Source organism: Microcebus murinus, chromosome 4 (genome assembly GCF_040939455.1).
Source record: "Microcebus murinus isolate Inina chromosome 4, M.murinus_Inina_mat1.0, whole genome shotgun sequence".
NCBI classification, from domain to species: domain Eukaryota; kingdom Metazoa; phylum Chordata; class Mammalia; order Primates; family Cheirogaleidae; genus Microcebus; species Microcebus murinus.
In genome coordinates this window covers 4,630,417-4,654,174 of record NC_134107.1, presented here as the reverse complement: position 1 = coordinate 4,654,174, position 23,758 = coordinate 4,630,417, and the positions used below count along the sequence as shown (strand labels likewise).

General features: G+C 67.9%; 1 protein-coding gene across 7 annotated transcripts in view; it reads left to right on the top strand.

The window, feature by feature from the left end:
• The window catches only part of BRSK2 (BR serine/threonine kinase 2), a 49,604-nt gene extending 30,043 nt beyond the window's left edge, over positions 1–19,561 (top strand). For 2 of the 7 annotated variants that reach the window (XM_076001589.1, XM_076001592.1), the window contains 18 exons: positions 1,824–1,964; positions 2,365–2,481; positions 2,940–2,973; positions 3,128–3,196; positions 3,716–3,862; positions 5,416–5,447; positions 5,747–5,911; positions 5,996–6,093; positions 6,161–6,311; positions 8,097–8,162; positions 9,612–9,672; positions 10,406–10,613; positions 11,064–11,112; positions 14,402–14,525; positions 15,502–15,682; positions 15,753–15,842; positions 17,913–17,960; positions 19,044–19,315. In XM_076001589.1, coding sequence (XP_075857704.1) covers positions 1,824–1,964; positions 2,365–2,481; positions 2,940–2,973; positions 3,128–3,196; positions 3,716–3,862; positions 5,416–5,447; positions 5,747–5,911; positions 5,996–6,093; positions 6,161–6,311; positions 8,097–8,162; positions 9,612–9,672; positions 10,406–10,613; positions 11,064–11,112; positions 14,402–14,525; positions 15,502–15,682; positions 15,753–15,842; positions 17,913–17,960; positions 19,044–19,219 — 1,957 coding nt within the window. In that variant the 3' untranslated portion in view covers positions 19,220–19,315. Of the gene's footprint in view, positions 1–1,823; positions 1,965–2,364; positions 2,482–2,939; positions 2,974–3,127; positions 3,197–3,715; positions 3,863–5,415; positions 5,448–5,746; positions 5,912–5,995; positions 6,094–6,160; positions 6,312–8,096; positions 8,163–9,611; positions 9,673–10,405; positions 10,614–11,063; positions 11,113–14,401; positions 14,526–15,501; positions 15,683–15,752; positions 15,843–16,035; positions 16,131–17,912; positions 17,961–19,043; positions 19,316–19,420 lie in introns of those variants that run through there. The other 5 variants (XR_012918883.1, XR_012918882.1, XR_012918884.1 and 2 more) reach the window with 5 other exon arrangements.
• The last annotated feature ends 4,197 nt before the right edge of the window (positions 19,562–23,758 follow it).

Here is a 23,758-nt window from a genome sequence, read left to right as displayed (position 1 = left end):
GTGCGTCTGCAGTGCCACGGAGATTGGGGGTCTCAGTCCAGGCCGCAGCGGGGGTGGGGGGTGCTGCCCCACTGGCAGGGTTGGGGAGTGCGTCTGCAGTGCCATGGAGATTGGGGGTCTCAGTCCAGGCCGCAGCGGGGGTGGGGGGTGCGGCCCCACTGGCAGGGTTGGGGAGTGCATCTGCAGTGCCACCGAGAGGCGGCGGCGGTCTCGGCCCGGGCCACGGGGGGCCCCACTCCTGGACCAGGCCCGTGGCCAGCTCTGTGGGGGCTCACATAGCTGCCGGCTGGACGCACAGGAGGGGACGGGCTTCCTAGGGCTGGGGGACTGGGGACCTGGGGTCGAGGGGCAGGAACATAGGCCCTGCACCCCACCATGCCCCACCCCAGCCTGGGCCCTGCGACCCCACGGCTGCAGGGCCAGCGGAAACCTGCCCAGGCCCGGGTGGGGGCCCCGGCAGCTCTTGGGGGGGGGCTGCAGCAGTTGCCCGCCGGGCAGGGCCCCTGGATGTGGGGCCCGGGGAGGGTCAGTGCAGGGGCTGCTGCCGGCCCTGGGTCCTCTGCCCTGGGGTCTGCCTGGGGACCCAGCCAGGTTCCATGCCCAGCTGCCCCAGCAAGCAGCTCGGCCTCCTGGGCCTCAGTTTCCCCGCTTCTGTGGGGCCAGCTCCCGGCACGCAGCGTTTGAGGATCCCGAAAGATGTAGGGTAGCCTGGCTGTGGGCAGGCCCCCGTCCTTGTCACTGTGGGCCTGGGGGACGGGGGCAGGGCAGGGCAGGGTCAGCACCTGCACCTCCCCTGCTCCTGGGGTCCGCGGCCCGGCGGTACACCTCACTGTGTCCTGGTGCTGTCCTGGGAGCTTGGGGACAGGGGTCGGGACAGGCACCGCCCACATAGCAGTGCAGGACCAGTCACTTCCTCACGCTACCATGTGAGGCGTGGGGACAGCATGGGGTGACTGCAGCGTGGAGGGCAGGGCTAGGGTGCGAGTGGGCGGGCTCGGCCAGCAGAGGCCTGGGATGGATCAGGAAGGAGCCAGGGCTGGGTGGACCCAGTGCCGGCCCCAGGCCCCCTCCCTCGGGCAGCCCCGCCCCCACCACGGACACAGACCCATTTGGGCTGCGTGGAGCCTTGGGCCCTTCCTGCCCGGAATCCCACCCAGGGGCCCCTCTCTGCCCCCACAGCTACCCCGAGTGTCAAGGCCCCACACCCTGGTCCTGCATGCCCTCCCCGGGGACTGGCCCCTCAGGCCCTCACCTGGCCAGACCCCAGGGCAGGGAGGCTGCCCGCCAGTCTGCTGCTCACGGGCAGCTCAGGGGAGCGCAGGGCACTGTGGGGAGGCACCACCGGACACCTCCTCTCCCTGACCCCAGTGCCCCTTGCCACACTGCACCCCGCCTTGCACCTCGGCCCCCTGCACAGCAGCCCTGTGGGCCTCGGGCCTCGGTGCGGGGCCCAGAAGGCGTGAGAGGTGGTCTTGCTTTGCAGGCCAGGCGCGTCCCGAGGCTGGCAGGACGATGCCCGCCCTTGGCCCCAGAGCACTGGCCGTGCTCAGCCAGAGAGCCAAGGCTGTCCCCAGCCACTGACCGGCCCTAGTCCAGTCCTGCTGGGGGACAGCCCCAGCCTCCCCCAGGGCCTCTGCAAACACCTGTCTTCCGAGACGCCTGTTAGGGGGGCCGCCCAGGAGCCCGGGGCATTTGAGGCCCCCCCTTCTCTAAGGCTCCAGTACCCCGGGCTCCTCTGGGCCCTGTGGCAGGGTGGAGGCCGGGCGGTGCAGCGGGAGGCTGCCGCACAGCTGGACACAGTGATGCCCGCCTGTCTCCCGCAGATACCTGGTGCTAGAACACGTTTCCGGCGGGGAGCTCTTTGACTACCTGGTGAAGAAGGGAAGGCTGACCCCCAAAGAGGCTCGCAAGTTCTTCCGTCAGATCATCTCGGCGCTGGACTTCTGCCACAGCCACTCCATATGGTGCGAGCCCTGCCCCGGGCGCCCCTCCCCTGGGTGCCCCGTCAGCGCCTGTGCCGTGGGGTGGGCAGTGCGTCCTTGGCCCCCCCTCCAGGGGCCTCAGGAAGGTTCTGCCAGGTGACCCCCCCAAGGGCTGTGGGATGCTCCTTGGGATTGACAGGGGTCCGGCCAGTCATGTGGGGTCATCCTCTACCAGGGCAGGTGCCCCTGAGGGTGGCTGGGGGCAACCAGGGAACTGGCCCCAGGACCGGGTCCAGAGGCCAGGCAGGCACCCTGTGATTGGCTGCCTGTGACATCACCAGGCTGGGCTGCCATTGGCCGGCTGTGTGAGTTGGAGGTGGGGGAGGGGCGGGGGTCTCCCTTCCCAAGGCGCCCAAGTCAGCCCCCCAGCCTTCCTCCCCAGCCACAGGGATCTGAAGCCCGAAAACCTGCTGCTGGATGAGAAGAACAACATTCGGATCGCGGACTTTGGCATGGCGTCGCTACAGGTGGGCGACAGCCTGCTGGAGACCAGCTGCGGGTGAGTGGCCCTCCCGCCAGGGCTCTGCGGGGCCTGGACAGCTGGGCGGACCCCTGGGTGTGGGCGTGGACGCCTGGTCGGGGGCGCAGACCCCTGGGAATGGGAGGAGGACCCCTGGGCCTGTGCGCTGACCCCGCAGGGATGGGGACCCCTGGGCCAGGTGCAGTGGGGTGGGGGCAGACTGCCCTGCCCTGGAAGACTGCCCCACTCCAGGGCTCCTGACCGGCCTGGGTTAAGGCAGGGTCCGCTGGGCCTCCTGGTGTCCACTCGTGGCTGTGGGGGCTGGCCCTATGGGCTCTCAGGCTCCCTGGCGCGGTCTCCCCACAGGACTACGGGGGTCTGGGTGCACCGTGTACAGTGGTAGGGGCGTGGGAGCAGGTCCAGGCAGGGCAGGTGGACAGGCCTGGTTGCAAGTCCTGAGCCTCTGTCCCCGACCCGCTCGCTGCTTTTGCCTTCAGGTCCCCCCACTACGCCTGCCCGGAGGTGATCCGGGTGAGTAGCCGCAGACAGCCCTGGGCCCGCTGGGCGAGACCCTGGCCCCCTCCGGCCCTGGCCGGTCCCTGGGCCGACTTCCCCCAGACCCTCTGCCGGGGCCCTGGGACCCCGAGCCCTGCGCGCGCCAACGCCCGGACACTGCTGTCTGCAGGGGGAGAAGTACGACGGCCGCAAGGCGGACGTGTGGAGCTGCGGCGTGATCCTGTTCGCCCTGCTGGTGGTGAGCCCGCTGCCTCGGCCCAGCCCCACCTGTCCAGGCCCCGCCCCAGCTCGCCCCGCCCTCCGCCCCGCCCCGCCCCCACCGGCCAGGCCCCGCCCCGGCTCATCCTAGGCCCCGCCCCCGATGTGGCCAGGGGCCGCCCCCGGCCAGGCCCCGCCCCAGCTCACCCTAGGCCCCGCCCCCACGGGCCAGGCCCCGCCTTCCAGTTGTCTCGCCCCCCCATGTGGCCAGGCCCCGCCCCCGCCCTATTCCCCACCCGCGCTCTCTGAACCCCGCCGCCCCGCCCGGCCCCGCCCCCACCGGCCCCGCCCCCACCGGCCCGGCCCCGCCCCCGATGTGGCCAGGGGCCGCCCCAGCTCACCCTAGGCCCCGCCCCCACGGGCCAGGCCCCGCCCTCCAGTTGTCCCGCCCCCCCATGTGGTCAGGCCCCGCCTGGCCAGGCCCCGCCCCCACGGGCCAGGCCCCGCCCCCGCCCTATTCCCCACCCGCGCTCTCTGAACCCCGCCGCCCCGCCCGCAGGGGGCGCTGCCCTTCGACGACGACAACCTGCGGCAGCTGCTGGAGAAGGTCAAGCGGGGCGTGTTCCACATGCCGCACTTCATCCCGCCCGACTGCCAGAGCCTGCTGCGGGGCATGATCGAGGTGGACGCCGCCCGGCGCCTCACGGTGCGTGGCCCGCCGCCCCCACTCGTCCGCGGCCGCCCCTGCCCACGCCCGCGGCGCCTGCTCCGGGGCCCCCAGGGCTTCTCGGGTGTGGCTGGGTGTCCCCCTGTGCCTGTGAGCATGGAGTGGGGAGTGCTGGTGTGCCCAGGTGCGTGTGGCACTGTCCAGGTGCGTAGGGAGCATGCCCAGATGTGTGGGGACATGCCTACAGGCGAGTGGGGCACTGCCCAGGTGTGTGGGGCACTGCCCAGGTGTGTAGGGTCGTGTATACAGGTGTGTGGGGCACTGCCCAGGTATGTAGGGTCGTGTATACAGGTGTGTGGGGCACTGCCCAGGTGTGTAGGGTCATGTATACAGGCGAGTGGGGCACTGCCCAGGTGTGTAGGGTCGTGTATACAGGCGAGTGGGGCACTGCCCAGGTGTGTAGGGTCATGTATACAGGCAAGTGGGGCACTGCCCAGGTGTGTAGGGTCATGTATACAGGCGAGTGGGGCACTGCCCAGGTGTGTAGGGAACATGCCCAGGTGCATGAGAGGACGCGCCTACAGGTGAGTGAGGCACTGCCCAGATGTGTGGGGATGTGCCTACAGGTGAGGGGGGCACTGCCCAGGTGTGTAGGGTCGTGTATACAGATGTGTGGGGCACTGCCCAGGTGTGTAGTAGGGTCGTGTATAGGGGTGTGTGGGACATTGCCCAGGTGTGTCAGGTCATGTATATAGGTGTGTGGGGCATTGCCCAAGTGTGTGTGTGTATGAAGGTCTGTGGGAGAGCGTGCACAGGTGTGTATGTACAGGCGTGTGTGACCTTGTGGCAGGTGTGTGTCCGGGCACGCAGGTAGGTGGCGTGGGTGGGTGTAGCACCGGTCTGAATGGGCATGGATGTGGGAGTGGCACACAGGCGGGTGACAGACCTGTGCCCCTACGTGTGCTATGGCAATGGGGATCCCCCATCACGGCCATCCTGCTGTGGCACTCCAGGGCACGAGCTCAGGGCAGTGTGCTTAGTCCTCTGAGTGACAGCCTCAGCTGTACAGGTGGGCAGGCTAAGGCCAGCCCCCGGCCGCTCCTCCCGGCTGCCTCCAGGGCTGTCCGGGGTCAGGACAACACATGCCAGGCAGGACAGCAGACTACCCTTCGAGCTGTGCCCAGTCAGGGTGGACCAGGGGCCACGTAGCTGGCAGCCCTCCCAGCCTCCTGCTCGCACCTGCACCCAGCCCTGCCCCTACCACACAGGTGGGCCCGGCTGCTTCCCTGCTTCCTGCCTTGGGTCCTGCCTGGAGCCGGGGCCACCAGGGGCCACCGCTTCCCGCCTTGCCTCTTTCTCCTTACCCAGGCCCCTGCCCTGCCTGGAACCCCCTCCTGGCTCCTCTCCTCCCCAAAGCTGCACCTCCTCCTCCTGAGGAGTGGGCAGGGTGCTGGCCAGGTCTGGGGCGCAGCCCCCTTGCTGCCCACCCCTCCTCTGCCCTCCCCTCTGCTCTGTCCGCGGCACCCCTCCGTCACCTCCTAATGCGGGCTCTGTCCCCTCCATACTAACTCCCTGTTTCTCTTTCCTTGTAGCTAGAGCACATTCAGAAACACATATGGTATATGTAAGTAGCTTTTCACCCACTAATCGCCTGCTTTGCCTGTCGCTGTGGCCTGGAGGCCCTGCTAGGGACGGCGGGGGGAGGGCGCCGCCAGCGCAGGCCCTGCCCCCGCCTCGGCCGCCCTGGCGCGGGTGCGGGGTGCGGGCAGGACGCAGGAGGCCCGCAGGGCCGGTGCAGGGAGAGCGCAGGACTCGGGCCAGGTGCGCCAGGTGCGGGCAGGCCTCCGACCCTCCTGGCCGCCTTGGGGGAGGAGCCTCCGGCCCGCTGCAGGTGAGTGACGCGGCCGGGCCCTGTGTCCACAGAGGGGGCAAGAACGAGCCAGAACCGGAGCAGCCCGCGCCCCGCAAGGTGCAGATCCGCTCGCTGCCCAGCCTGGAGGACATCGACCCGGACGTGCTGGACAGCATGCACTCGCTGGGCTGCTTCCGCGACCGCAACAAGCTGTTGCAGGACCTGCTGTCGGAGGAGTGCGTGGGCCCAGGCCGGGCGGGCGTGGGGGGCGTGCGCGGGGAAGGGGCGCACGTGCCAGCGCCTCGCATGTCACCCGGCAGGGAGAACCAGGAGAAGATGATCTACTTCCTCCTCCTGGACCGGAAAGAAAGGTACCCCAGCCAGGAGGACGAAGACCTGCCCCCGCGGAATGAGATAGGTACGCCCGGGAGCCCCGCCCTGCGCCCCGCGGGCTCGTGCCCCGGCTGAGCCCCGTCTGTGCGCAGACCCTCCGCGGAAGCGCGTGGACTCCCCGATGCTGAACCGGCACGGCAAGCGGCGGCCCGAGCGCAAGTCCATGGAGGTGCTCAGCGTGACGGACGGCGGCTCCCCGGTGCCCGCGCGTCGGGCCATCGAGATGGCCCAGCACAGCCAGAGGTGCGTGCGCCCAGCGCTTCCCTCCCTGGTCGCCGCTGGGATGCGAGCCCGGCCCTGCGCGGGGCGGGGAAACGGGCGGGGCTGGACTGCGAGCACCTGGATTGGTTCCGGCTGGGCGCAGCTGCTCGGGGCTGGGCCGGACTGAATTGATTGCACCTGGGCTGAGCTGAACTGGGCGCAGCTGGGTTTGGTGGGCCGGCTCGGCTGAACTGGGCGCAGTTGGTTGGGGCTGGGTTGGGCTGAGCGAAGTGGAACTGGGTGGGGCTGGGCTGAGCAGGGCTGGACTGGGTGCAGCTGGGCTGAGCTAAACTGGGCACAGCTGGTTGGGGCGGGGCTGGGCTGAGCAGGGCTGGACTGGGTGCAGCTGAGCTGAGCTAAACTGGGCACAGCTGGTTGGGGCTGGGTTGGGCTGAGCTGGGCTGGGCGGGGCTGGGCGGGGCTGAACTGAACTGGCTGCAGCTTGGCTGGGTTGGGCTGAGCTGGGCTGGGCTGACCTGACTTGAGCTTTGTTTGGCTGAGCTGCAATGTGATCACACCTTGTTGAAGCCACCAGCTAGGAGTCTGTCCCCACCTGATGGGTGCAGCTCTGGGTGGCCAGTGGCAGTGTGTGTGGGCCAAGAAGTGGAATCTGGGGCTGATGGGAAGGTCTGGGCTGCCCCACACGTTCCCTGGATGGATGGAGGCTCCCAGGCTCTGCAGAGCCTCCGTGGCCAGGGCTGGGCTGGGCTGGGCTGGGCTGGGCTGCAGGAGGTCCTCAGCAGACCTCTGGAGCTGGTGCAGCCTCTCCAGGGCAAGCCTCCACCTTCCCCGAAACCTGGGGCCAGCCTTGGGGCCTGTGGCCACCACTCATGTGTCCTAGTAGGCCTGGCCACCTTTGGGCGCCCTCCCCGAGTGGGATCTGGGTGCTGCGGCAGGGCCGGCATGCTCCTGAGGAATTTGCCAGGAACTGTGGGGAAACCACAAGGCAGCTGGTCGGCCGTGAGGACAAACTGCTGGGTCTCCAGCCCTGACCCTGGTGCTGGTGGCCCCAGCCCATGGCCCGCAGGCCACAGCCCCCTGGTAGTCCCGGGTCCTCCCCGGGGGTTCTGGGCTAGCCCAGCCTCCAATGTGGGGTCCCTCCAAGACCTCCTTCCGAAGGTTCTCCAGCAAGTCCGGGCCACTGCCCTGGGCTGCTGGCACAGTCTGCCACCCTGGTCTCGCTCTGGCACCTTGCTTGTCCAGGGCACACGTTGCCCCGGCAGGACCCCTCCCGGTGGCCCAGGTGCCCACTTCCTGCCTGCGTGGCTGCCTCTCTGTGGGCTCCCTGACCCTGCAGTGCAGGCTGAGGACTTGAGTCCAAGACCCCCCCCCACACTGCCTGGCTTCAGGCAGGGGCAGGGGAGGCCAGTGTCTGGTCTCCAGGCCCGGCCGCCTTGGGGCGGGGTACTGGGGAGGTGTGGACCCTCCCGGAAGCCTCTGGAAGGCCATTTGTTCTGGCATGCCACACCCAGTCAGCAGGGACCCTAGTCGCTTGGCCTTGGACCTCCCAGGGCCATTGGCTGGGTGGAGGGGCAGCGGGGGCTGGGCATCCCCCCCTAGCCAGGCCAGGCCACCTGCCCCGCAGGTAGCCCAGGGTGGGGTACGCTGTGGCCCCAGGGCTCCCTGCCCAACCTCCTCCCTTGCCGTCTGTGCGCTGGCCTCAGACCTGCGTGGAGCTCTCGCCCGGTTTGGCCCGGGCCCGGTGGCTGGCCTGTGCCAGTGTGGCCACGTCGGTAACTCTGTTTTCTTGCTTTGTTCCTGCTGTAGTAAAGCAGTGTTCAGTAAAAGCCTGGATATCGCTGAGGCCCACCCCCAATTCAGCAAAGAAGACAGGTACACACCCTGACACGCGCCCCGCACCTCCCAGCCCCGGAAGCTGTCCCTGCCTCCAGCTGGCAGACAGGCGGGCCTGGTGGCGGGGCCGGCTCTCAGATGCCCCGGGCAGTGGGCCTATCCGGCGAGCCAGGGCAGAGCCTGGGCCGGGCTCCGCAGAGGCCGATGGTGGGCGCTGGTGAGGCCGGCGGCCAGCCCACGTGCGGCCCCACAGCCACAGCTGCCACAGGGACCCACTGTGCCATACCTCCTTGCCACGCCGACCCTCGTCCCATGTCCTCCTGCCCAAGGTCGGAGCAGCCGCTGCAAGGGCCGGGCCGCCCGGGCCCCAGCCAGGCGGGTGGTGCTGCTCCTCGGGCTGCTGCCCGCTCACTGGCCGTCGGGCTCGGGCCGGCCCGGTCCCTGCCGGGCTGCCCCCAGGGCTTGCGCCGTCTTTCCTGCCTCGGCAGGGATAGCTCAGAGTCCCCATTCGTGGCTCCCCACCCGGTCCTCCAGCTACTTCTTTTCTGCTTTTCTGGTGCCAAGTGACAAGCTCCCGGCTGGTTCCGCAGGAGGCCCTGGGCCTTGCTCCTGGCTGCTGCCTCTGGTGGGGCCGACCCTGGCTCCCCGCTCAGCTCCCGAAAGCTTTGGGCCCAGCCCTGGCCTTGGGGGGCCGTCCTGGCCCAGGCAGGCTGAGCCGGCCCCGTGGGGGCACCGCCGCCTCTAGCCCCTCGCCTGTGTGGGGCTGGGGAGCTGGAGGGTATCACTGTGGAGGCCTCAAGCTGGTTTTTACTCTTTCCATCCTCTTCACTCCTGCGTTCCCTCTGCCTCTTCCCTCGTGTCCTTCCTCAGAGGGTGGCAGGTGCCGCTGCCCAGGGCCGAGCAAGAGGCGCTTGTGCTCTGGGGTGCGGTGGAGCTGCCAGCCCCGGCCCTGCCCGGGGACAGCGGCCGGCCTGCCTCTCTGCCGGGTGCGCCAGGCCGGGGCCTCCCTCCCGCTGGGCCGGGCCAGACCAGGTCTCCCGCCAAGGGGGTGGTGGCAGGGGGAGGCCCCGTCGGCCCTGCCTGGGCCCTCGAGGTGCAGGCTAAGGCAGGCCGAAGGCTGGCCCCGGCGTCTCTTGTGGGCAGCTGTGGGTGCGGAGGGCTGGGCTGGTGGCCCACGTGGTGACAGCCCAGCTCGGAGGCCGGCCAGGCTGGGGCAGCAGGCCCTGGGGCAGAGGACCCAGCGTAGGGCCTAGAGCAGGAGGGGCTGGAGCCACAGCAAGTCCCAACTTGTCCCCCCGTCCCTCTGCCTTGCTGAAGGCCCCAGGTCCACACCCCGTGGTGTGCTGGGGAGGGCCCGGTCCAGCCCACTGGGCTCTGACAGACAGCCCTGGGCACGCAGGCGTCAGGCCCTCCCTTGGGGCAGGGCCTGGTGAGCCCCCGCCTCTTGGAGGGGCCCCCACCGAGTCGCGGCCCTGCCCTGTGTCCTAGGTCGAGATCCATCAGCGGCGCGTCCTCAGGCCTGTCCACGAGCCCGCTCAGCAGCCCCCGGGTGAGTGCCCTGCCGGTGCCCGCCATGGGCTGCATGCCTCGTCCGTCCGAGTGTGCCAGGGAGGGGGGCAGGCTGCCGGGGCCCCCCTGGGAAGCTGTCCCCACCTGCGTGCACAGGCGCGGGGCTTGGGCTGCTCTTGCTAACTGCATGTCTTTTGTTTTGTTTTCTTTTTGTTTTCTCGTCCGTCACCCGTTTTCCTTTGTGGCAAACCCTCCCCCCGCCACGCTTGCCACCTCCCCTGCCGGCCCATCTCGGGGTCCTGCTCGAATGTCCCTCTGGTCCTGGGGGGGCGGGTGCCGTGTGTGCATGCGGGGCGGGTGGGGCTCTCGGGGCGCGTGGGGCGCGGTTTCCCCCCCCCACCGCCTGCTGCCTGCATCTCCCGTAGCCTATTAGAAAGTTCATCCTGCCCCCCCCAACCCCCACGCCGGCCTCCCCGGCCTGCCCCCCGGCCACCTCCACGGAGCCCGAAGCTTGTCGGAGCACCTCTCGGCCCGGACACGCCCTCCCTCCGCAGGCCGCCCCGAGGCCCAACCCCAAGACCCAGACCTTGCCGTGCAAGGCCAAGCTGACCGACAAGCCTCTGCAGGGCACCAAGTCCAACCCGCTCCCCGCCGGCACCCAGGCCCGGCCCCCCGCCGGCTGCCTGGGCTCCCAGCTGGCCCTGGGCCCCGGCCCCACCCGGCTCCCGCCCACCGGGGCTGAAGCAAACACCAAATCTGTCCCCACCATACAGGTGACCCCTCACCCCTCACCGAGGGGCAGTCCCCTCCCTACCCCCAAGGGGACGCCCGTGCACACGCCAAAGGAGAGCCCGGCCGGCACGCCCAACCCCACGCCGCCGTCCAGCCCCAGCGTCGGTGGGGTGCCCTGGAGGACGCGGCTCAACTCCATCAAGAACAGCTTCCTGGGTTCGCCCCGGTTCCACCGCCGGAAACTGCAAGGTGAGCCCCCCCCCCAGGCACTGTGGGGGAGGGGCTGCTGGCGGTACCGGCCTCTGCATGCTGCCAGCAGGGTGGGCCTCCATGCCGCATGGCGGCGCCTGGGCCCCTGTCTGCCCCGCTGCCCCCTGTGCCCTCGACCGCCCGTCCTCCCAGGAGCCCCAGCAGCACCTCTGCATGTCTGCGTGTCCCCAAGCCTGCCCGCCACGTGTGTCTCGGGCCAGGCCACGTGCCGAGGAGCTGCCCGCCATGTGGGCCCTGGGCCGCCTGCTGGAGGCCGGAGAGGGTGAGGCCCGGCCTGAGCACCAGAGGCTCCCGTGGCCCCAGGGCCCTGCAGCTGCCGGGCGGCCAGGAGCTGGGGGACTCCCCAAGCCGAGCGTTGGTGCAGGGCGGCTGGGGCAGGGGAGGCCGGGGCACCCACCACGCCTTCCCTCTCGTCCACCCCTCATGCAGTTCCGACGCCGGAGGAGATGTCCAACCTGACCCCGGAGTCATCCCCGGAGTAAGTGGCTCCTGCTCAGAGCCTGATGCCCAGGCCGGCGGCGGGGGAGGGTGTGGGGACCTCCCGCACCCAGGGGGCCCCTGGTCCCTCCCCCCACCTTCTGTGCGGGCAGGGCCTGTCTTGGGCCGAGTCTCCTCAGCACTGAGTGCTGTGGGGGAGGGGAGGCGAGGGGAGGGGCACAGGTCTGTTCAGGAGCCACAGCCTTGGGGAGGGAGGGGTGCGCTGGGCAGAGCTCCCAGAGGCCTGGGCCCCCTGAGAGCAGAGATGGCTTATAGGGACCGCCGGGTCTTATGGGAGAAACAGCCTAGGCCCGTCGTGGGATGGGGGCCTGGCGGGAACATGTGTGCGGCGAGGGGGTGGCCTTGGCAGAGTCCAGGTGTCACGGAGCCGGGAGTGGGCACTGGGCAGTGTGGGCCGGGCAGAAGCCATTCTGAGCTCTGTGCTCACCAACGTGGAAGACCCGACAGACTCTGGACACCGGGGTGTCCCCATGGCGGCCGCCTTCCCAGCTGTCCGGCCCTGGAGAGAACCCTCCCCAGCACCCAGGCTCTCCACAGCGGCCTTTGTCACGGAGCAGTGTCTGGTGGCTGACAGTGTACACATGTGAACACGCGGGGTGACCCCGTCCGTGCAGGGCAGCCACAGAGAGCAGCAGCTGGGACAGGGCCGTGGGGGCCTCGAGCAGATGACCTCGGAAACAGCCATCGGGGGAGAGACCTCCTTCCTGCCTCTGGCCCTAAACAGGTCTCTGTGGGAAAACCCCCGCTCGGTGCTGAACTCGCCTGGAGTGGATCTGTGGCCGGGCCCAGGACCCCAGCCGACTTGGACTGAGTGGGCTGCTGTGCTTTATGGCCCGGAGGAACTGGGTTCAAGGGACGCTTCTGTGTCCACTGGTCAGGCCTGAAGTTGCCGTCTCCGCGAGAGTCAAGGGCTCTCATAAACACACTCATAATTGTATTTTTCAGAGAAGGTGGGGAAAAGCCCCGTAGCTCAGCACAGCTCAATGGCCTGTGCCTCTGCCCCCCCCCAACCCCCGACATGCTCTGGGGCTCGGCCCCTCCCGAGTCTACCTGCCAGCAGCCCCTCCTTGCTGAGGACGTGCCCACGGGGGCCTCGTCCCCACCTGCCGCCAGCCCTGTGCCCACCAGGGTCCTCCAGAGAAGCACAGCAGGCGTGTGCACCTGCGACAGGCGTGTGCACCTGCGACAGGCGTGTGCACCTGCGACAGGCGCTTATTCTCAGGAATAGGCTCGTGGGGCTGGAACTGGGGCGCCGGCCGACGTCCCCTCGAGTCTGGAACTGCAGGCCAGGGACTCAGGCAGCTCCACGTGACCATCCCCAGAAAAACTCTTGCTGCTCCGTCTTGTTCTCGCGAGGCCTGCGGCTGGCTGGACGCGGCCACCCACGTTGGAGGGACCCTGCTCTGCTCATTCGTGTTCCGTGGCAGCTACACCTTCACTGCAACGTCCCCACTGGCACCGCGGCCCCCGGAGTGGACAGCATGGACCCCCCACCGCATGCCTGCCAGGCCCCCCTCAGACACGGGGCCGTTTTTTGCCAAGCACCACACCGCTGGGTCCCAAGGAACGAAGTCTGGCTTTTATCAGTTTTCTTTGTTGCCTTCGTCGAGGGAGGAACGTGCAGAAGCCCAGCCGTGGTTTCCTGAACTGTCCGGCCACCCCCTACGTGGTCAGCAAACATTCATAGAGCGCGGCAGGTTTTCAGAGAGGCAGAGATGGTCGAGCACCAGCAGGGCCCAGACGCGGCTGCGCCTGCGCAGCTCCTCCCTCTTTGCAGCCCTGCCCCCCGGTCTGAATGGGAGCACTTGATTGGTGGAGCATGGGTCACATGTCCGTGCTGCAGAGGCGAAGGCGGCAGAGGAAAGCCCGCCCAGCTGTGCCATGTGACAATCCTGAGCTCACGGCTGCAACAGCGCACACTTATTATCGTGCCGCTCCCACGGCTGCACGGGGCCCTCCGCCTTAGGGCGCGCCGGGCTGCGGTCAGTGCATTGCGGGGCTGTGCATCGCGGGGCTGGGCTGGATCCGCTTCTGATCTCCCTCGGCTGAGGGTGGGATTCGGGTCCTCGCAGGCTGCTGGACAAAGGCTTCCATGTCACGCCGGCGGGGAGCCTGCCGGCCGAATGGGCATGCGCCCCTGTGGCCTCACTGAGAAAGGTTCCCAGGTGGTCCTGGCAGGAAGCGAGTCGCAGGTCTCGCCCACTTGGGAGGGGCCTCCAGGATGCCGGCGTCCCCAGATGTAGGGACGGGTGGCAGGATCCAAGGAGGGCTCCGGAATGAGAGCCAGGTGCAGGCGGGGCTGCGGCGGCACGGAGGCCTGTGCGCAGAGGCTGGCTCTCGCTGGGAAGGATGCCGCGGCCAGGCGTGTCCTGCAGTCGGGGGTGGGGCATCATGCCAGTCCCAGGGATGGGGACGGCCCTTCGCAGTGGTCTCTGGGAGCCGCCTCTGTTCTGGAGTGGGGGGTGCCCGCGCCAGGCCAGAGCCACAGGGACACAGGCAGCCGTGCAGCCACCGACCCAGGACAGGAGCGCGGCCCTGCGCAGCTGAGGCTGCTCCTCAGAGTGGGACGAGCTCTGCGCCGTCAGTGCTTGTGTGCGGCTCCCCCAGCACCAGGCGGGACCCTCTGCCAGGACGCCGCTGCAGGAATGCGCAGAGCTGACACTTCCAGACTCAGCCCCTTGGCCAGAGAGGCAGGGCTGGCGCAGGGGCACCCCCTCCCATCCCACTTCCAGCTCTGGGGACTGGTCAGGGCCCTGGGACCTGGTTAGGGAAGCAAGATTAGGGTTATGGCGTATGGGTTTGGGGTGGGCTTAAGGTGTTCAAGTTAGGGCTAGGGTGATGGGATCCGGGTTAGTGCATTTGGGTTTGAGTCAGGGCGTTAGGTTTAGAGTGTTCAGGTTATGGTTAAGGCTTTTGGGGTAGGGTTAGGGCATTTGGAGTAGGTTTGGGGTGTCTGTGTTATGGCTGAGGTGTCTGGAATAGGGTTCAGAGGTCTAGGTTGGGGTGTTTGGGGGATTTAGGGTAGGGCAAAAGCATTTGCAGTGTTTAGGGTGGGGTTAGGGCGCTGGACATGGAGGTTGGGGTGTGGGTTAGTGTTAGGGCATTTGGGAAAAGGCTGTGGGACTTGGGGCAGGGTTTGGTTGGGGCCATGGAGAGAGCTGTCCCCGTCCCACAGGACTTGGGTGCTCAGCAGCCGTCCCGGGTCAGGGCAGCAGGTGTGGACCGGGCCCCGCCACCCCCTGCTCACGGCAGCCTTGGTTCCTGCCCAGGCTGGCCAAGAAGTCCTGGTTCGGCAACTTCATCAACCTGGAGAAGGAGGAGCAGATCTTCGTGGTCATCAAGGACAAGCCGCTGAGCTCCATCAAGGCCGACATCGTCCACGCCTTCCTGTCGGTGAGCCCCGTGCAGCAGGCCGCTCGCCTGGACAGGCCTCGGAGGGGTGACGCTTCTCTGGGACCTGGTGGTGACGTGCAGGCCGCCATGCAGCCCCATGGGGGCAGGGCGGCAAAGGAGCAGCTGGGCATCTGCTGCCTCTGGGCAAACACCCCTGGGCCCGGGGCTCTGTCTCCTGTCTTGTCTTCCCACCACACTGCGCTGGCCTCGCTCTGCCAGTGGCTGTCCACGTCCCAGGCGGGACTCGCCTGGCTTTGCTGGGCTCTTTGGTTACAAGGAACAGAAGGGATGTGAGCCCCAGAGTCGCGTGGGGACCCCATGCTGGGCTGCCACGTGCTGGTGCCTGGCTGGGGGAGCCCCCTTGCCCCAGGATAGGTCCCCCTCAGGTGGCAGGCTGCTGTGCACCGGGCAACGGCAGGCCGTGGCTCGAGTGGCGGCTTCTCCAGCACGGGGCTGGCCTTACCCCACGGGACGTTGGTCCCTTGGGGTCCGTGGGGTACCCTGGCGTCCCTGCCCTCCGCCCACATTCCCCCCATGTTGATCCTGGTCGTGAAGGCTGACCTCAGACTCGGGGGGTGCCCTCGGCCACCCTGGGCATGGGCGGCCCGCGCACTGTGGACCCTGGTTCTGCTCTCCACGAGCAGTGGGCAGCCCCGGCTCCTGTGTGCGCGTGGGCAGGAGGGCACCGTCCCCCCCACATGGCAGGAAGCCGGGGTCCTGGCCCCTCGGGCTCCTCCACCTCAGTGCCTGCCCCCAACCCCAGCTGCGGGGCTCACTCCACCCCGCCTCCCCTTCCGTGCTGCCCTCCTCGCGTCCCATCTGCGAGGAGGCCCTCAGCCTGGCCGCGCTGTGAATCCCCCGGGCGGTGTGGGCTCTGCCGGGTGGGGCTGGACGCTTTCCCTGCCCTGCGTCCTCAGCCACGCTGGGCCCTGGGTTGCGAGGCAGCCTCGCTCACTCCGCCCCCCGCCCTCTGCAGATCCCCAGCCTGGGCCACAGCGTCATCTCCCAGACCAGCTTCCGCGCTGAGTACAAGGCGACGGGCGGCCCGGCCGTGTTCCAGAAGCCGGTCAAGTTCCAGGTGGACATCACCTACACCGAGGGCGGGGAGGCCCAGAAGGAGAATGGCATCTACTCCGTCACCTTCACCTTGCTCTCAGGTGAGCCGCCGGCCCAGGGGCGGCCTCGGGCCCAGCCCTGACCGGGGCGTAACCATCTTGTCTCCCCCAGGCCCTAGCCGCCGATTCAAGAGGGTGGTGGAGACCATCCAGGCCCAGCTGCTGAGCACACACGACCAGCCGGCGGCCCAGCACCTGGCAGGTGAGGGGCTCAGCGTCTGGGGCTATGGCTGTGCGGACGGGAGGCGTGATGACCTGGCCCCGCCGCCCGCGCTGCGGCTGCACCGCTCAGGGAGCAGGGCCCCTCCCCCGCCCCGTGGGCCTGGCCCCCTCTGCACCCCAGGGACGTAGGGCCCAGCCGCACTGCACTGAAAGGCGCCTCTTGTCCACCATAGAACCTCCCCCGCCAGCGCCAGGACTAAGCTGGGGTGCTGGGCTTAAGGGCCAGAAGGTGGCCACCAGCTACGAGAGTAGCCTCTGACGCTGGCAGGTAAGGCGTCCGGCCTGCCGCCGGGGCGGGGAGGGGCTGCGGGCAGGTCCTGAGCAGGGCCCCCCACGCCTGCCTGCAGGTCCCAGGACAGGCAAGCATGCCCCCAGGCAGCCGGCCCACCTGCTGGGCAGCGGACACAGGGGCGGCCTGCACAGGCCCCGCCACCTGGGGCACCCCCCACAGCACCTCACACGGGCCTCAGCTGCCCTCTGTGCTGCAGCCCCCCAGGCCCCTGCGTCTCCGGACTGCCCGGAGCCCGGCCCCAAGCAGGCAGAGGGGCCTGAGGCCCAGCTAAGGTGGGGGAGGGACTGCCTGGGCCTAGAGCCTCGAGGGCCCCGGAGCCCGAGGGTCTGCGGCACCCAGTGTCCGGCAGGGCTCCCCAGGGCCCACGAGTGGCGGGCATGGCGGAGGGCCGGGGCAGGTGCATGGGTGTGCGTCTGAGTGTCGGTGCGGCGGGGGTTGCTGTGAGTCACGCCAAGGTCAGCTCCATGGCGGGCTGGGCCCTCCGGGGACCCTTTGCCCAGCCTGTCTTCTCCATAGCTGTGTGGCCTGTTAGGGTCACCCCTGTGCCGCTATGTGGAGGCCGGAGCTGGCCCCACCTGTCCACCCCCACCATCCTCATCCCACCCTCATCCCATCACCTGTGGACAAACCCCCAAAACACTTACCACCCATAGGTGGGTGGAGGCTGAGCTCCCAGCAGCCTCAGCCCTAACCCCGGCCCCAGGGGCTGGCACGGTGGGCAGGTTCCCGGGCAGCAGGACACACGGGCATCTTCAGTGCTGGAGGCCGCACTGTCAACCTGTAGCAGCCTCTGACTCCTTGAGCTCTTAAGAAATAAGCCCTCTCTCTCAGGGAGGGAAACTGAGGCCAGGATTGTCTGGAGAGGCAAGCAAGCAAAGACCCAGGCTGGGTGTGTGCTGGTGGGTCCCCATGCCTGCAGTGACCACCACCGCCTGGGCACCATGGTCTCTCTCTGCTCCTGGACGGGTGGTGGGCTGGACCCCAAGCCCTGCGCCCTTTCCATCAGCACGTGGCCCCGGCCCAGTCCCGGCACCACAGTAACAAAGGTGGACGTGCCCTCCTGCGGGGCCCCCACTCCAGCCCTGCCCCCGACTCCTGGGTGCCTACCCTGGGCCTCATCTGTCTCCCCTTGGACTTGGGGAGCCCAGCCTGTCCCACTGTTGCCTCCCTCCCACGCTGGATGCCGTTGTCTGCAAGCTCAGCTGTGTCCCTGCAGGAGGAGTGCCCTCAGGCACTGCCCGTCCTCCAAGGGACCCGGTGGCCACCATGGTGGGGACCCCAGTTGGCCAAGCGGGAGAGGCGGAGGCCCCAGTGAGCAGGCTGGGTGGACACGTGAGGGCCTTGAGGGAACAGCCCCCACCCCAGGGCCCTGTCATCACCCAGCCTGGCCTCTTGCCAGCCTTGAGGTCCCCAGGCCCAGCAGAGGATGAGAGCGGGCCAAGAAAGAGGGAGCCCAGATGAGCCTAGGCTCGAGTGGAAGCCATCAGCCCAGCGCTGCTGAGTGGCAGAGTGAGGGTGCAGGCAGCCAGATCTGGGGCGACCACCACATCCAGTCTTCAGGCTCTGGCTGCTGGGACCCCTCAGCTGTCCAGATGGCTCCGCCCGCCTCTGAGCCTCGCCTCACTCAGGCCCCGCCCCCTTCTAGCCCCACCCCTTTGGGGGCCCGCCCAGTCCCAGCCCCGCCCCTCTGGGCAGCCGTCCAGCCAGGTCCAGGGGCTGCCTTTTCACTCTCTCCCCTCTTTCCATTCTGTGCTCCAGACACCACTAACTGTATGGAAATGATGACGGGGCGGCTTTCCAAATGTGGTAAGACTCCCCGCTCACCTGCACTCCGCCTGCCACGCCCACCGCTCGCGTGGCTCTAGCCACTGCCCCCATCCAGGCCGTGCCACGTCCCAGGTGTGGACACCAACGCCCCACAGCCTGGGCTCCCCAGCCCCAGCGCTCCCCACAGGCCAGCCAGGGTCCCCCCTGCAAGCTCTGGCCTGGGGACAAGGTAGACCCCAGCCCTCTGTCCACCGAGGGTCGGGGCCACCCACGCAGCCCTTCCCAGCCATGCTTGGTGCCAAGAATAAGGGCCTGCAGCTGTAGGCTCAGGTGGGGATCAGGGTTAGGAAGTGGAGTTGAGGTGCCCCCGGCAGCCCACCTGGGCGGTGTGCACAGCGCCCCAGAAGGGAGTGGTCACCCCGTTTCTGCCCATTCCTCCTGCCTCCGAGACTAGGGACCCGCCTCTGGCTGCCTGCCCCAGCCGGCCCCCCACACCCTCCACGCCTGTCCACCCATCTGTCCATCTGTTTGTCTGCTGCTGAACTCCACGTGGCCAGGGGCTGGCTCCAGGCCTGGGGGGCTGTGGCAGGCACGCCCTCCCCCTGTCTTTTGAGGGGCGCTGGCTCCAGCCTCCCCACCCCAGGGCAGGCCTCGCGCACAGGGTGCTGCTCGGCCTCAGGGCTCCTGGCAGGCTCTGGCATTTCGTTGCCACTTCCAGGCCGGGGCCAGCCAGCCAGCCTGCACGGCCAGGCCCCGAGAGGGAGAACGGGTCTCCCCACCTGCCCCGGGCCTCGGCTCTCCAAAGGCGCCCTGGGTTCTGGACGGCAGCCGAGGTGCCGAGGTCCTGAGCTGGCCTCTCGGCCCCTGGCATGCGCAGGGACCCCCGCCAGCCCCTGCCCTGCTTGCCGCCCGCCTGTGCCTGCTCCGCGCCCGTCTCTGCCCTCACCTCGTTGGGTTTTCCCTTCTCTGTGGAGGCCCCTTCGTTCATTTGTTTGTTTGTTCTTTCTCTCTCCTTCCCTCCCTTCCTCTTTCCTTTTCTTTTCTCTTTTTTTTGTCTCTGTTCTGTGTACCCAGGCAGCCCATTGAGTAACTTCTTTGACGTAATTAAACAACTTTTTTCAGACGAGAAGAACGGGCAGGCGGCCCAGGCCCCCAGCACGCCCGCCAAGCGGAGCGCCCACGGCCCACTCGGTGACTCCGCGGCCGCTGGCCCTGGCCCTGGAGGGGACGCCGAGTACCCGGCGGGCAAGGACATGGCCAAGATGGGGCCGCCCTCCGCCCGCCACGAGCAGCCTTAGACACACTAGCCCCTTCCCCAGCACAGCACTGACAGCGGCCGCCCACGCCCGCCTCTGGACCGTGGCTCCGGAGCCGGGGAGGAAGGAGGGGCACGGCGGGCCGCGGCCTGCGGGCTGGGCCACGCGCCCGCTCTTTCTCTCTCGCGGTCTCTGTCTCTGCCCGTCTCTGACAGCGTCACTTGTTTCCACTCTTGATACCAGGAATTATCCCGAAAAGCTAACATGTCACCTCCTCGAGGCCGTCCTCTGTGCCCTGCGCCGGACACTGGCTGACCGAAGGCAGCTGCTGCGGACCTGCCCTCCCTCCGCTCCTGCCACGGCCGGGCAGCGAGGCCCCGCCCACCGCCCCGTCCGCAGCCCGCGTGGCCCGAGGGAGGAGGCCCTGGCGCCCAGGGGAGGCCGCCTCCAGGGCAGGGCCCCCGCGAAGCAGCAGGAACCGCCCCGCCGCCTGGCCCACCGCACCGGACGCCCCAGCCCCCGGCCCCCACCCGCAGCCTCGCTGTCCCTTCGCACCCACGTCCTGCACCTCGCCTGGGGGCCGCGGGCACCGCCGACGTTCCCATGGAAACAGAGACGGGGTCCGGGCCGGCCAGGCTGAGGGCAGTGTCATGTGTCCGCTGTTTTAATTTGCTGAGTGTCCTCACTTCTCTGTTCAGGGAGGGCGGCCCCCGCCGAGTGTCCCCGGCAGGGGTGGGGGGCCCGGCGCCCTCTGAGGACTCGAGGGGGGCGCAGGGGCAGCGTGGATGCAGCGCCAGCAAGCTACTGTAAACTTTAAAGAATTCCTGCAAGATATTTTTATAAACTTTTTTTCTCGGTTGTTTTTGGAAAGGGGTGTGGGGGTGGGGGGCTGCTGGGCAGGGCCTTCGTGTTTCAGTTCCCGCTCTTGGTATTTCTATACACATACATATATATATTTAAAGATCCGCGCGGCGAGCTCCACCCGGGCTGTTCTGTTGCCGGGGGATGGCGCCGCCCGGCCCCCGTGCAGGCCCAGGCTGGGCGCTTGAGTCCGTGAGTGAAGGGCAGGGAGGCCTGGAGCCGGCCCCACACGGGATGGCAGGTGCACCCTGGGGCTTTTTTTATTAAAATGGAAAAAAGTTGAAAAAAAAAAAAAAAACAAGACAGAGTGGGCAGCGTGACTGCGGCGTGTTCTCCTGTACAGAGCAGGCTGAGGCTGTGGCCGCTGCCCACGCGCTCCGCCCGTCCCCACGCCCATCCGCGCCCCCTTCTGTCGGGGCGGCCGGGCCCCTCCCGCCGGCCACGAGCCGCCCCGGCGTGGCCGCGGGCGGGCAGCGCGGCGCAGGTGTCGTGCATGCCTCTGCTGTGACCCGTCCTTCGCTTGGGTGTCCCCGTGTATAGATTTTAACGCTTCTGTTAACATTAAACCTCCACCACAGGCTGGGATTTCTATACATAAGACAAATTAAACACCTATAACAGCAAAAGCCGCACAGCGCGAGCGGGCAGGGGCTCTTCCACGGAGACCGAGGATTCCGACAGCAATACCTCTCGCTAGCCTTCCTCTTTTGTACTTCGGACACACGCGGACTCACGCAGACGTCACGGAAACGGACAGCCCCACCTAGTGTACCCCTGTCAATAACTGTGAGCAACTTCAGTTCCGGAACAATAAATTCCTTCCGTAAAGACACCTGACGCCAGGTCTTCCTCCGGGCAGGGCGGGGAGAGGGGGCTGGGACAGCTTGTGACAGGCCTGTCCCCGACCGGGGCCCCTGGGGCCTGCCAGGTTCGTCTGGTGCTGCTGCTGCCCGGCTGGGCAGAACAGAGCCCTGTGCGGGGGCCACGCAGCCAAGGCCGCCACCACTTCCGACATCTCAGGATCTTATTCAGGGCAGGGGCTGGGGAGCAGCACCATTCTCGCCTCACCAGGCTGGTGCGGGGTCACCCCAGTGCCTGGGCTATCCCTTGAGAATGAACCTCTTTCCTGCCTGCTGCTTGGCAAGAGTCTGGATGGGGGGCACCATGACCCACCTTGGCAGCCCAGGGCCCGGGCTGATGGGCCAGAGAGGGGAACAGTCCCCACGTGTCCCACACACAGGGTGGACAGGCGGGGGCCCCAAGACCACCCCCTCGGCTGCAGTGCAGAGGATGGGCCCAGCTCCAGAGCCACGGAGCTCCCAGCCACACGTACCAAGGGGGCGCCTGGGAATGCTCCCCAGCCTGGAGGACTCTGCCCCCCAACCTGTCACATGCATACTGCCCGTGTGTGGAGGAGGATGCTGGCACGGCTGGCCCTGTAGCTACAGGCAGGGCCTGACCACACCGGCCATCTGTCTACACCGGCACCTTCCCCACGGCACACTGAAGCCTGGGCTGGGTAGCTTTCTGGGAGGGGCCCCTGGGAGCTGCAGGTGTCTGTCCACCAGATGCCAGCGGCTGTCCCCACGCTCTTGAGACAACCAAAAATGTCACCAGACGTTGCTGTGTGCCTCCTGGGGGCAAAGTCGCCCCTGGGTGAGAGCAGCTGCCCAGAGGTGAGCGCCCCACGCTTGGCCGGCGTAGTGAGCGCCATGCTCTGCACACCGGCAGCTACCACCAGCTCAGGCTTAACGCCCCAGATGTGGAAGGTCTGAGGGGAACCAGGGTGGTCCCCTCTGCCCCGCCAGTGCCTTCCAGGGATGGGTGCCCAGAGCAGGGGCGCTCAAGAGGCCCGGGGCTGAGGTCTGTTCCAATCACAGGACTGCAGAGTTCACCAGTTAATTTTAGCTTAAAAACTAGGTTCAGGGAAGAAACTTGGCTGCCACGGCTCAGCAAGCGTGTGATCACTGCTGGCCACAGACGGGAGGTTTTCTCAACCTCTCCGGAAGGCGCCGACACCGTAGCTCACCACCAGTTCAGTAGCTTAGAACACAAATTTCTTACAATTCCGGAGTCAAAACCAGGTAGGTCTCGCTGGCCTAAAATTAAGGCGTCGGGGCAGGGGGGTGCTGTTCCTTCTGGGGGCTCTGGGGAGGGTCCGCTGCCCTGCCTTTTCCAGCTCCCAGAGGTGCACCCATCCTCCACCCTCAGCCAGGACAAGGGCAGGGCCCTGGTTCTCCCTGGTCTGCATCTAAGGGCTTGTGACCGCACGGGCCTAGGTAACCTCCTGGCCTCAAAGCCGGCTGGCGAGCAGCCCGCACCCATCTGCCGCACTCACTCCTTTGCTGTGTGGTGGCGTACCGGCGGGTCCACAGATGACAGGTGGACACCCCCCACGTCACAAGCGCCAGTTCCCTTTGCCAGACAGGTCTCACTGCTGCGCGTGTGAGGGGACACCAGGCGTGGCTTCAGCACTCCCACACGCTGGGAATCTCCCAGGGCAGAGCCCCGGCTGGCGCACAGAGACCCTGCTTGCCCCCACGTCTCAAGGCTGCCCTCACCTTTGCCTCCAGTGGCTCGGGCACCTGGACGCCCCGCTCCACTATACCGTCACCCAATTCTACACCTTCCCGCGGCGAGTGTGGTTTCCTGGGCTGCACCCGCCGTCCCCCTGAGCCCGCGCTGACAGCCGCACTTCTCCCAGCCTCCGCCCCCGCCCAGCCCCAAGACCACGTCCCCGTTTCACGTCTGTGTGAGCAGCGCCTCACTCCTGGACCAAATCTGCACTGTGGTCACCACACACACGCAGGCCTAAGACGAGACGGCCTGTTCCCTCGCAGCTCCGGAAGTCGGGAATCCAACATGGGTCTCCCCAGGCTAAGCACAAGGTTCACAATGTCCACACCTGTTCCCAGGTCGGTCCTTTCTGGAAGCTCGGGGGAGGACCTGTTTCCTTCCTTTTCAAGCCCCCGGAAGCTGCCTACATCGCTTGTCCATGCCGAGGAATCCCTCACCCACGTGTGAGGAGCCTCAAGACACCAGCCACCCCAACAGGCCAGGCTCAGCTCCTCGTGCCAAGTCGGGTGATGAGGAACCTCATTCCCCTGGCAGCAGAGGGTCGGTCACCTGTTCCCACCTGTTCTAAGGATTAGGACCTGGACACCTCCGGGGACCACTGTTCTGCCTGACAGAGGAGAAACTGGGAAACTGGGCTGGCTGAGGCCGTGGGGGTGAGCAGCTGTCGGGGACAGGGCTGCGACTCAGCCCTGGGTCTGTCTCGAGCTGAGCACTCGCCACCGATCGCCATGGCCTTGCTGCAGGCAGAACCCAGGGGCTGGCCGGCCGCCCCCTGCACAGGCAGAGACACTGAGGCAGGAAGGCTTCCCTAGGCCGAGCTGGCCAGGACTGGGTCTGGCAGCAGAGAGCACGTGGCACCGGCCCCTCAACCTCAGCTGCCACGGCCAGCCCGCCACTCGCAGCCCACGGGAGTCCCACCCCCAGGATGTCCACAGGCCCCAAGACCGGCGCTCTGGCCCAGGGACCCGCAGCTTCTTCCTGAGCGTGGCGCCACTGGGGCCGAACGCGTCCTGGACGCCTCCCCAGGAGGTCGGGCTCCATGTGGGGACAGGTCGCTCCTCGTGCGTTGCCCGGCCCCATCCAGCAGCTCCGCTGGAACCTCAGTGTCCTCCTGGCACCGCCAGCCCCACGGCAGCCGCCAAG